General features: G+C 41.7%; 1 protein-coding gene across 2 annotated transcripts; it reads right to left on the bottom strand.

Moving 5' to 3' along the window:
- Nucleotides 1-494: 494 nt before the first annotated feature.
- On the bottom strand, nucleotides 495-7,339 carry dla (deltaA). 2 transcript variants are annotated; one of them, XM_082164612.1, is made up of 11 exons: nucleotides 6,223-7,339; nucleotides 5,833-6,132; nucleotides 5,687-5,747; nucleotides 5,336-5,593; nucleotides 4,545-4,605; nucleotides 4,322-4,452; nucleotides 3,933-4,102; nucleotides 3,239-3,455; nucleotides 2,331-3,159; nucleotides 1,987-2,221; nucleotides 495-1,867 (listed from the first exon to the last, which is right to left on the bottom strand). In XM_082164612.1, exons 1-11 carry the CDS (start codon nucleotides 6,274-6,276, stop codon nucleotides 1,862-1,864), a joined length of 2,322 nt encoding a protein of 773 aa, XP_082020738.1. In that variant the 5' UTR covers nucleotides 6,277-7,339; the 3' UTR covers nucleotides 495-1,861. The 2 variants fall into 2 exon arrangements, with proteins under 2 accessions (XP_082020738.1, XP_082020737.1); XM_082164611.1 differs by having other exon boundaries at nucleotides 495-2,221.
- Nucleotides 7,340-12,427: the final 5,088 nt, after the last annotated feature.

Raw genomic sequence — 12,427 nt, 5'->3', positions numbered from 1 at the left:
TTCAGGGTTTTTTTTCCCCTCAGCTCTTCCCAAAGCTTTAAATTTCTCTCTCTAGTCTGGTTGGAAAACTTGTAAACATCCTGCAGCTATTTGACGGCTTTTCTCAAAGGCCCATCTCTTGAGCGATGCACCCGCGGCAGGCAGAATGTGGGGTAAAGCGATGAATAGCTCAGTATGGGGTGACCAAGGGGCCAGAGCAGATGTTAATGATTAGCTTCGTTCTCATCCCTATAAAGAACCTGCATCCCAATCTATTCCCTATTTTCTAAGGAACCATTTCTAACCCTTACAGAGTGGCACACATAGAAGTCATAAATCCAACACCCAGAAAAGACTTGATAAAAAACGTGAATCACCACAAAAGAGGCTTAAATAAAAAGAGGCTCCAATTTAGCAGCATCTAAAAGTTTTTCAGTTTGTTTTTGGTGTTATGTTCATGTGATTTATAAGTTTGTCTTTACTTTAGACTGAAAATGCTGTAACAATTGTGTCGGTATTCAAATATGAATGTAAAGATGCTGAGCGTTTACATTTAAGACCAGTGTATGTGGTGCAGCTGTCAATAAAACAATAACATTTATTCAATAGTTCATAATCTTTATTTGGAAAAATAATTTAAGCTAAAACTTCATTCAGAGAAAGGAAATCAAACAAAAACCTGTTAATGAAAACAATAGCATTAATAACATTTTTTTACAATCCTTCTTTAAATATCTTTTTCTCAAAACATCCCAGCAACCCGAAGTGCCTTTGCAAGTAACAGGAGCAACTTAGGAAAAACGCAAACTTAAATAATCTTAAAAACATTACAAATATTTAGAAATACAACTTAAATAAAAATAAATTAACTTAAATCATACAACTCTTGTTATAAAAAAGAAAGCAAAATACATACAAACAAGGATATTATTCATCATCAACACAAACTTATTTTCTTACGTCGAAAAACAAATTACGCACATTTTCTAAACCATAATGCAAAAAAAGCGGAGGCTTGGAAGACTTCGAGAATTTTTTTTTTTTTGAGCACTTATTTTTCCCATTTACACAGTGATCAAGTAATACACATAGTTTCCACTGGTCATGTGACAGGATATGACATCATGTGACATTTTAACCCAGTGCAAGACAGGCCAGTATGGTCTGGTAACATCCACCGTTTTGATGTAGTCCCTTGTACACTGACTTGTGGGGCCAGCAAATGTTGCCAAAATATTGCTAAAATGTTGTCACAACTTTGCCACGGTGTCGCTGAGACAGTCGATGGCAAGAAAATTTGTGACACATTTATTTAAACTACTTCCTTAACATCCTTAATGTTTGGTGCAGTCTCTGGGCACAGTAAAAGCCTGTGGGAATTATTGGCGAAAAACCAGCAAATGTTGCCAAAATATTGTTAAAACGTTGCCACAATGCTGACAAAGTATTGGACATCACATGGCAAAACACTGCGATACTTTACTTTACTTGTATCTTTCTGTTACGTTTTTTTCCTAATGCCATTTTCGTGTGTGATGAACCCACGTTTAAAAAAAAAAACTTTAAAAATGGACACACATTGTCCAACACCTTTAAAATGGCTTTACAGGTAAATTTTACAACTACATTTGAAATTTCAATGACACTCCTGCCATCATTATCATTTCCACAAGTTTCCAAGCCTACAGGCCACCACTGCCTGTGCTTCTTTCAGTACAGAGAACCAGCTCATCCTGAATATCAGTTAATCAGTCTTAGTTTCTCAGCAGCAGTAGTCACGAGGTGGGACGTTTCCACCTAAGGTTTCGAGCAGCAGCATTTTCTTAGGGAGTTCAAAATGTCTCCCATAGGACACAATGAGCATCGGCTTCCTGCAGGCCCATTACACCTGAGATGGGGAAAAGGATGAGACAATAAAAAGTCTGTTAGTTCCCAGATTCAAGGTCAGGATGCTGAATGGATGTATGTTCTTTGTATGATGTAAAGTCAACTATATGTGAAACTCACCTCAGTTGCAATTACACATTCATCTTTTTCCTCCGACATCACCATGACGGATTTGTATTTGGTGTCGACACAAGCCGACGTGGATGCCGATGCACATGCCGACGCACATGCTGACTCGGAATACAGCGAATCGGAATAGTTTGATTCTGAATACTTTGATTCTGAGTACTTTGATTCAGAATACTTTGATTCAGAATACCTTGACTCTGAATATTTTGACTTTTCTGATGCATCACTGTAAAGAGAAGAGAGAGAATAGTGTGTTAGCAATGCATACATTTGAGAGCACGTTGAGTTGATAGTTACAAGAAGAAATCTTAATACAAGAATAACACCAGTTTTACCTTTTCAGACGTTTCCTGCGCTTCTCCTCAAACTCGGAAGAGTCCTGCAAAGATTGGCACTTTACGTCCTCGCAGCTATCGGACAACTCCTTCGCTGTCATTTCCTTCCCAGCGTGCTCCAGTTTCACCTCGTGCTTCACCTCGTATTTTACTTCATGCACCAGGTTGTAGTCTGCAGGTGCATGTCGTGTCTTATAGCTCCTCTTCTCTGTAGTCATGCTCAGGTCGTCGTGATCACTGTGAAAATCGATCTTCTTGTTGATGTTCTTGACAGGTGCTGCCCCGACGACACTTACAGCCAGATCTTTGTCACGATGACAGTTGTTTGTAAGGTTGTTGATCGTTTCGTTTTCCCCGTTGGCGACCTCCTCCTCCCTATCCCGCCGCCGCTGCTGAACCTTTGAGCGAACGCAAACCACCACCACGGCACATGCGACCACCAGCAACAGCACCAGCAGGACTCCTGATCCCACAGCAGTCCAGGGAACGTCGCTGGCTATTTGGGAGGCTCTATCCGGAAGCAAGAACTGGCAATTGCGTCCTCCATATCCCGAAACGCAAGCACACACGTATCGGTTGTTCCTCTCGTGGCAGGTGGCGCCGTTATGGCAGGGGTTGTGTTGGCAGCGGCTTACAGGTGAACTGCAGTTTCGTCCGGTGTAACCAGGTGGGCATGTGCAGATGTAACCACTGGCGCTTTCCTGACATGTCCCGCCATTTTGGCAAGGGTACAGCGAGCACTCGTCCCCGGCGCGATCGCAGTTCATACCCGTGAACCCTTCTGGACACTGGCACAGGTACGAGTTCACCAGGTCAACGCATCGTGCACCTGTGGATCAAAGTGGGAAGAGAATGAGATTCTGGACTGGTTTCAACACAAAGATCAGTGAAGTTCAAATACAACATACCGTTCGAGCATGGACTGGAGGAGCAGTGGTCGATCTTCTTCTCGCAGTTGAACCCTGCGTATCCAGTGGGACACTGGCAGAAATAACCACCGTCAGGGTTGTCGGCGCAGCGTCCGCCATTAAAGCACGGCCCATCCGCACACGTCATGGCGCTAAGCTCGCAGTTGTTGCCATAAAAGCCCGGTGGACAGGTACAGCTGTAGGTGTTTTCCATGTCCTGTGAAAGCAAAAGGAATGGGATGCTCAGCAAACAGAACGAGTGTTTTTTTGCATGTACGTGGTTGTAAAGTCTTAGGGTGAATGTATTCACACCAGGAAAGTCCGCTAGTTCACTTGCTTTGGTCCGGACCAAATACAGTGTTGATTTTTTTAGTTTGGTGTGGTTCGTTTTCACACTGCCCTTTTTGCAAGTGAACCAAAATTTGTAAACAAAACCACTCGTGTGCTAAGGTCATCCATTTATTGGACAGAAATTCGAACCGTACCAGAGTTCGTTTGGAACCGGACCGAGATCACCTCTTCAGCTGGGTCTCGGTTCGGTTGTTGAATCCGTATTCATGTCCGTATGTTTGCTGTATTCACACCTGCCCAAAAGTTCCGCACCAAGGGGGGAAACGAACTTGAGTTCGATTCAATCGAACCAAACAAGACAGGTGTGAATACACCCTAATTTATGTAAAACATGTACACTTACAGTGCAGCTTCCTCCGTTGCGGCAGGGGTTCCCTGTGCATTCGTTGACCTCGATCTCACAACTGGCTCCAGTGAATCCTGGGCGACAGGAACAGGTGTAGCTGCCCTGACCGGTGTTACTACAAGTGGCTCCATTCAGACAGGGCTTATGATGTGTGCAGTAGTTCAGATCTGTAACAGAGGCGGACATATGTTGAGCACATGTGGATTAAGCAGTGACACATGGTTGAACCGCAGCTGGACAGCTGTTGCTCACTCTTTCTTTTGTAGTCTTGTGCACTTGGAAACTCATATTTCTCTTTCAGCCAGCCTCTCTACCAAACATCCCTCTGTCATTTAGTCTTTCAAGGCCATTATAAATGCTGTTCTTTGATCTTTTGTGTGCCTTACCTTGGTTGCAGAAGAGGCCTCCCCAGCCTTCCTGGCAGTTGCATTGCCATGGTTGTTGGCAGGTCCCATGAAGGCATCCTGGGTAACGTATGCACTCATCACAGTAGCGTCCTTTAAAGCCCACTCTGCACCTGATGCACAATATAAACAAATGATCCAGTTAGAAAATCAGTCCTGAATGTGATTTCAACAGCTAATGATGTAAACATTGTGATGAACGTACTTGCACTCTCCAGGTTTCTCGCAGAAGCCGTGCTCCTCATCACATCCTGGGAGGCAAATTGCTGTAAGGAGGATAAAACACCTGCATTAGGATCAAGGATCCACACCTTTTACATTTTCCCATAAAATGTTTGTGTCAAATGAGGGGGCCACGTAAACCTATTAGCGTTCTCTCTTGCTAAAAAAAATAAATGCTCAAATCTCCTAATCACCTCTGAAGAATTTCTGCTTAACACATGACAACAATAGGGCGCTCACAAACAAGGGGACCCTTCTTTCCTCCCTCTCTTCACTGTGGGTCAAAACTTTTTTTTTCTCCTCCCCTGTGCTCTCGATGTCTCCGGGTAGGGAAGATAAGAGTGGACAGCTGGTGTATGCGCGGCCAGCGGGCGACAGCTGCTCCATTGTCTGCGCACTCCCGGCAGCTGCCCACTTCAAACAATACCTCCCCTCCGCCAGCCAATCGGCAGCCGGCCCACTCCGCCAGCAGCCAATCGAACGGCAGCATGTAAATTTATGGCACGCGTGAGATTATTCCTAAAAACTTTCCTCCTCCCGACTGGAATAAATCAAGTGGTGTGTTGTGAGAGTGGGCTGGAAGGGGGAGTGTGAGTTTGAGTGTGGGGGGCAGGGTTTTAGTTACAAGTTGTTTGTAACCGTTAACTTTTTTTTTCTCCCTCTCTTTTCTAAATAACAGCACAGCCTTTCAAAAATCTGAGTTTTTCATGATAGCAGAGCGTTATGTTTACTATACCATTAATAATTTAGTAATATACAATATTTTTTACTCACGTTCTGTGCAGTATTGGCCCTTCCATCCTGCGTCGCAGATGATTTCTCCACGTTCCCCGCAGGTGAAATGACCGAATGCGTCGTCCCTGGGCCGGCAGAACACGGAGCATCCCTCTCCGTAGTAGTGCTCATCACACACAAAGCGGTAGGAGTACTTGAGCTCGGTTCGACCCACGCTGTGAAGGTCCTGAGACCAGTCCTCGCCCACAGTCAAGTGCCTCTGTGTGGTCATGGTACTGATGATGCGCTCTGGGTTTTCTGTGTAGAAAATGCATGTTTTTCAGTCATGCCGTTCAAAACAATATACATACACAACTCTTTATTTTCTCTTTTTACTGTCAGATAACATACCTGTTGTCAGATCCTCTTTGGAATCAGCATGCACCGCTTCAATAATAAGAGAAAAAGTTCCCTGCAACAGCAAAAACAGATTTGTCCATTAGAAAATGAGCTGACCATCACTTTTGAAGTCTACTTTGGTACTAAAGGGTACTCACCGGCCATGTGAAACCGAAATTCATCCTGATGGGATTGGTGAAAGAGCCATCCGGTAAGGTATCTGGCACTTGGAAAGAGTTGGACCCCAGCACAGGGGTGGCGGTGCCTCCGTAGGTGCAGGGTGGCTCTGGAGATGCATTGGGCTGATAATGTTTTAAACAGATGCGGAAAAAAGTCTTGCAGTCGCACTGCTGGTACGGGGTGGTAAGTCCACCTTTACAGCAGTTCTTGTTGCCTTGCACGCCCTTCTTGTTCAAAAACTCCTGCAACTTCAGCTCAAAGACGCCAGAGGAAGACGCCTGGAGAAGAATGAATGTATGAGTATTAGATATAAATGTGATTGCAATTTAACACATTACCTTATTCTGATATGAGCGAGGAGTCCTTACCTGGCAGAGCAGCATGTACAGGATGGAGAACAGCAACAGTAAGTGGCGTCCCATGATTAATAAATAAATAAATAAATAGTTTTTTTTTTTGGGAAAGTCTTTGAGCAACTTGGCTGCTCCCAGATCAGTCAGGAGATCCCTCGTATTAAAAGCCTCTTCTTTTCGCCGGCTGATTCATTGGAAGAGGCTTGCTTTCAAAAGATACTGAGCGTGAACGCAGTTCCCTTTCATGTCAAAACAATTCCCAGTTCTTCCCCGCGAAAAAAAAGTGTGTCCAAAACAAACTGAAAGTTCCAAATTAAAATAGAATTCTTGTGGAATTCCGTCGGAATGATATAATCCTCAAAATTTGGAGAAGAATGCGCGTGTGTGCTCTTATAGTTCCTTCTTCGTCTGATCCTAAACCAGGGTTTGTCACTGGTCCAACATCCCTCCTCACGTCTTTCTCCGACGGACACTGTGCGTTTGTATCTGGAGCGAGGCCGCCTGCCGCCAGTTTTATACGGGGTGCCACATGCCGGGGTAATAATATGCTAATGAACCGCTACCCCCAATCTGTCCCACGCTTTACAATGCGGCTCGCTTGCAACCAGCCCCTACCAACCAACCAACCAAACACATCAGCGCGCTGCTGTGTGTGCGTAAAAGTGACTGTAATTTACAACTTGAAGTTTTAGACACATTGTTTATTATTATTTGCATTAGAATATGACACAGTGCAACGTGGCGTACAAGTTTTCTTTTCATTTTTTTTTCATTTACGCGCCCAGGGAGTTACGCGTGTTTTTGTGTGTGTCTAAAAAATATAACTTTTAATTTTTTTTAGTTTTTTTTTTTTTTAGTTTAACTTCCAGCACATTTAAGAAAGACATTCTCAGTTTTCAACTCATGTCTACTTCCCTTTGCGTTTCCTGTTTGAGGGAGTCCTGATTTGTGTCTAAAAAACATTCCTCAGGCTAACACTGTGTGTGCGTCAGGCAAACTCACAAAAGAATACGCATCATTTGTATGGAGGCCAAATTCTCCACTTGCTTTTCCCTTTTCCGCTGTGTGTGTGCGTGCGCGCGTGCGTGTGTGTATACGCGTGCAGTGAAAGAGTTCGAAGCGCGCGCGCGTGTGTGTGTGTGTGTGTGTGTGTGTGTGTGTGTGTGTGTGTGTGTGTGTGTTACTCGCGTGGCCATCCCCCGGGCTCACCGCTATTGTGTGCTGGCGGAATAAGTTTGCTCTCAGCTGTATGGTAATTTGGGCAGCACCTGCGCTACCGTTCTCATAATCGGCCGATCCACAGAGCCCCACAAAAACAAGCAAATCGCCTCCTTATCGTTCCATTCTCAGGAGCCCATTCAAACAAATATATGTTTGTTTTTCTTCGTCTTTTGAACCTCTTCGATGCCCGACTGTTGTCTTACATTAGAAGAACCCGCTACGTTTTTTTTCCCTAGCTAGAATTCGTTGTGTGAAAAAAAGTGTTGTGTGTGTGTGTGTGTGTGTGTGTGTGTGTGTGTGTGTGTGTGTGTGTGTGTGTGTGTAGGAGAGAAAAAAGAGCGAGATTTGCGCGTGTGTAATGGGGGTGGTGGAAGGGGGGTCTTAATTTGGTCGTTCATTTAAGTGCGATTTTCTTAAGCACAAAAGCTTTTCGCCTGAGGTCCATAGTAACCAAACACAAGTGAGACAAATTACATCACTGTGTTAAGATATGCTTTGAGCTCTTTCTGTATTTCCAATCCACCAACCTTTAAATGAGCCAAATTTTCTGACATCATAGAGTGGGGAAAAAAATCGATTCCTGGAGAAACTTTGCTGGTCGCGGGGGGCTGGGGTGGGACTTTGGGCATGGGCTGGAAAAGATGGAATTCCTCTTTTTCTGTATTTAGTGCATAATAACAACATAAGCTTAAAACACAATGATGCATAACATCAATAAAGCTATTTAAAAAAAAAATACAGGTTTGCACAGGTAATTCTGGGAATGTTTCCTTACCCATGAAAAATGTAAAAAACTTTTGGGGGTTTTATGTATTGTTGCTGAATATTTTTTTCTCAGTAAACTCTTAAAAACAACGTTTTTTTTTTAATTCTGCATCTATGGTTCCATGAAAAACCTTTAACACCAATGGAATCTGTCCATTCCACAAAAGGTTCTTTATAGCAAAAAAAATTAAATTAAAGTTTTTTTAAGTGTTTTTCACTCTAAGAAAAATAATGGTTCTTTTAAGAACACTTCACTGACAGGTTCTTTGGGGAACCAAAAATGGTTCATTGGCATCACTGTGACAATAACTTTTTGGGACCATTTTTTTAACAGTAAAGTGTAAGGTAGTTAATACTTTTGTCCTACTTTTTCTTTAACTATATATATATATATACATACATATATATATATATATATATCTTTAAAGAAAACAAATATTTATTGGCTTATGCCTGTTTAGTGATGCATGTGATAAAATGATTTGGTGTATTTTTGCAACGTGTCTTAAAGTTAACCAATTTACTTTTTCTGTAACCAATTCATTTTACTGTATTATTTCCCCTTTTTAATACCCTTTACAGTGTGCAAGGCAAACATGAGTTCTCGAGCAACAGCTTTTAGTCAGGTTGTTTTGCTCGTTCCTTCTCCCTTGTGGAATGAACTAACAGTTGAAGCCTGTGGTAACTCAAGCCCCTCGGCTATCAGGTCAGTGGGACTCGCTCGCTTCTTGTTCTTGCCTTTCTTTGCGCTTTCGTTTTTCATTGATTGTGAAGCCCCTCGGGGGACAGTCACTGAAGGGGGTCTACGGTACGCCTTCAGACGCGACCAGACCCTTACACACCATCTGCCACTGACTAAACGCCTGTCTCCTCCCTCCCTCTGCCCGTGTGTGTGTGTGCTCACTGCCCTGGGTCTAAATTGAACTAGAAGCATGTTAAAGAACCTGTAACGGTATGGGCCGGCAGGGGCCAGATGGCGCAGGCGAAGCCAGAAGTGTTGCAGTCCCAGCGGAGTTAGACAGCACATGGGCGGCCGTGGGAACCTAAGCTGGGCTCGCATCACACGGGATCGATCATATGAAGTCGTGTGGGGATCACAATTAGGGGCTATAATGTTGTTTGCGACCTATCGATCGGCGAAGGGGTTGGAGAATCTGATTTGATACGCCACGGTTTATCTTACAAACACGTGGCACTCGATTGGAGAAGGTAATATGAATGAGAGGGCAGAAAGAGAGGCGCGCGCGCATCCAGTGTTTTAGGGAGGGGGTTAACTATTTATTTTTAAGGGAATTTTAAACATCTGTTTGTTTGTTTTTTGGAGCAATTTGTCTATATATAGGTTCGTGTCGCGCAATTGGCCAACCATTAATAATCTAAAATACTGTAAATAAAGCACTGTTTTTCATTATATAATTGGTCGATTTATATAGGTGAATTCAGGGTGATTTGGACATTGTTTTGCCATTGGGATGACTTGGAAAAGGTGTCCCAATCAACCTGAATTAACCCTTCGTGATGCTATAATGACCGCGCAGCATCACTTTATTATTACGCTTACGCGTTCGTTAACTTTGACTAGTTCGTTTTAAATGTTTATCATTAGCTACTAAAACCCTGTCGAAACATATACTTGTATTTAAAAAAGCATAGGCAAATGCACTTTTACTAAAGACACCCCCAACCTTTTGTTTTCACTTCCTTTGGGGGTTAGAGGAGGGGTAATTCGCACCCCGTCCATCTTAGAATGAGAAATACTTGTTTTAGTCGCATATTTATCATATAGTTCCGCTTAAATACAAAAAGCACGCGCGTTGATCAGAGGCTACCTGTGGTCCATGCATTGTTTCAACTTTCAGATCATATTACTTTGAGCAGCTGCCCGCGGGCGCGCAGAACAATCCACGCGCGCCCTGGCTCTGACCACGAGGCTCATTATCATGCGCCGTTGCCATGGACATGGTGGTCGTGGCTTCATTGAGCTTCACTCGGGGGCCTCCCGAGGGGATACAATCATTCAATAATTACGCAGGGATCTTCTTATTTGCGCCCGTGTGAGTCTGTTTGTGGGTGTGTGCGAGCGTAAGGAAACAGGCGTGGACGTTTGGGAGCTGACGCTTGTCGCGTGCCTGCGCGTATCAAAACACATCTGCTTCCAGGGCTCCTGGGACTGATGCGCGCGTCCGGCCACCACAACATATCGACCTCTGTCTCTCTCTCAACATATTGATTTGACAAGGAATAGGAATTTTGACACCACAATCCCCACGCTAAAGATGTCGATGCAGTGCACGTTCATCCCACGTGATGATTTTGTGTTGGAAATGATTTCTCTTAGTTCCACTAGCTTCCAGTCAAAAGTTTGCACACACCTCACAATGTAGACTATGTGTTTCTAATAATCTTAAATACCTTTTGATCTGATGGTTAAATGCTTAAAATTAATTTTGTAGACCAATACAGTGGCCAGTAGAAACTTAAGCACTAAAATGTCTGAATGTTATTTCACAATATACACAATATGTTATTTAATAATAATGTTATTATTATTATTTCACTCTCATTAGATAAGAACAACCAAGGTGGTATTTAATTTAAAGAGGTAAAGTATACTTAAAACAGCATACAAGTCCAACTAATCAGTCAGTTTTTGGCTTGGTTATATATAATTTTTCCAAACGTTTGACCAGTACTGAATTAGCCTACATTTTATTCATAATAAAAATGAAAAATTGAAAATTAATTCAATTCGAAATAAACGCAATGTTTTGTTTAATATTTTTATTTATTTAAATATTTAACATTATGTGTGTATGTGTGTTGTAAAATATATGTATTATATATATATATGAAATGAATAGTTATATAAATATGTTAAAGAAGCTCAAGTATACTTTAAAGTAAAATGACGTTTTTAACTGTATTTTAAAGCTGATTTTAAACAATAAAGTGCTCAAAGTCGAGTCTGTGCCACTTGTGTTTGTGAAGCATTAGTGGATCGTGTTGATAGTTAATGTTTGCTCGAACACCTGTGATTGTGAACTTAAGGAGAACTGAGGTCATCCACTAAGAAACAGCTGATTCAAAGACAAAAAATGATGTAGAAAAGTGAGCATCAGTGAAGAGAAAAGACACTTGCTTCAATATTGTTTTTATAATGCAGTGATAATAAGGCATTAAGTGTGACTTAATACATTTTCAGGTCACAGAAATTGTGCATGAACTTATTCATTATTAATACAACTTTATTAATAGAATAGAATAGAATGAAAAGCATCAATGCATATGTTCCTCCTTAAATAAAGGTTACTGAACTGAGTTCCCTTGTCTTATCTCGCTTAAACGGACGAATGCACTCAAAATTATGTTTAATCTGCCCATTTTGGCAAGTTAAAATAATAAATTAATCACTTAAATTAATCAAAAAGAACTAAAACAGTTGGGAGAAAATTTGATGCGTGTCAGATCTGTGCATTTGTTTCTTAAAGTGACAGTAGCTCAAAAATTCTGTACAAATCTGCTGAATTACTTTAGTTTTAATAAGGATTAATGTATATCTATAGTATTTCATACCTGAATACAGTTAGACATACCTGAAATCTGTTTATTTTATTTGTATATTTGCTCTATTGTATTTATTTGTGCTATTGCTTGTAATTTGTTCATTTGTTAACGTTATTTATGATAATTTTATTTATTTATTTTTGTGTTTTTTTTTGGCAGGACAAGTAACCATTAAACTCCTTATCATTGAGCCCTGTGCGTTTATATAGAGAGTCCCTTTAAATATCTGCTCCTTTTGTAATAAAATAAAGTTTAAAATCTTTTACGAAATATCACTTTTGTGCACACATGTATAGTAAGCCGTACTTGGATCTAGACTAAGTTTAGTTTTAGTCTCTACATAATTCCATGTTTGTTTGTTTTTCACCCCATAGTTTTAATGACTTGTTACTTTATAATGCGACTTTACAGTTACTTTATAATGCGACGGATCATAATAACAAAGAGCGAGTAGGTGTGTCCAAACTTCTGACTTGTGGTGTACTTCAGGCTTTTGTTTTGAAGATGAAGTCCTCTGAGCTTGTGTCTCTGCAGCATCTGCCCTGAGGATGAACAGATGTAGGCACCTGTGTTTAGGACTCACACATCCCCCATCCTCCTTTTCTTCTGCCTCTCCTCCCTTTTAACCTCCTCAATCCTCCTCAGAAGGGCCCACAAAGGGGGAACAGGG

Source organism: Leuciscus leuciscus (assembly GCF_965113295.1).
Source record: "Leuciscus leuciscus genome assembly, chromosome: 3".
NCBI lineage: Eukaryota > Metazoa > Chordata > Actinopteri > Cypriniformes > Leuciscidae > Leuciscus > Leuciscus leuciscus.
This window is presented reverse-complemented; position numbering and strand designations above follow the sequence as displayed.

Bases quoted from the DNA above. Each gene is read 5' to 3' on its own strand.
- dla (XM_082164611.1), bottom strand. From the start codon at position 6,276: ATGGGACGCCACTTACTGTTGCTGTTCTCCATCCTGTACATGCTGCTC. The intron at 6,133-6,222 runs GTAAGGACTCCT...ATTCTTCTCCAG, and splicing joins TGTACATGCTGCTCTGCCAG to GCGTCTTCCTCTGGCGTCTT. The intron at 4,103-4,321 runs GTAAGGCACACA...CCTCTGTTACAG, and splicing joins AGGCCTCTTCTGCAACCAAG to ATCTGAACTACTGCACACAT.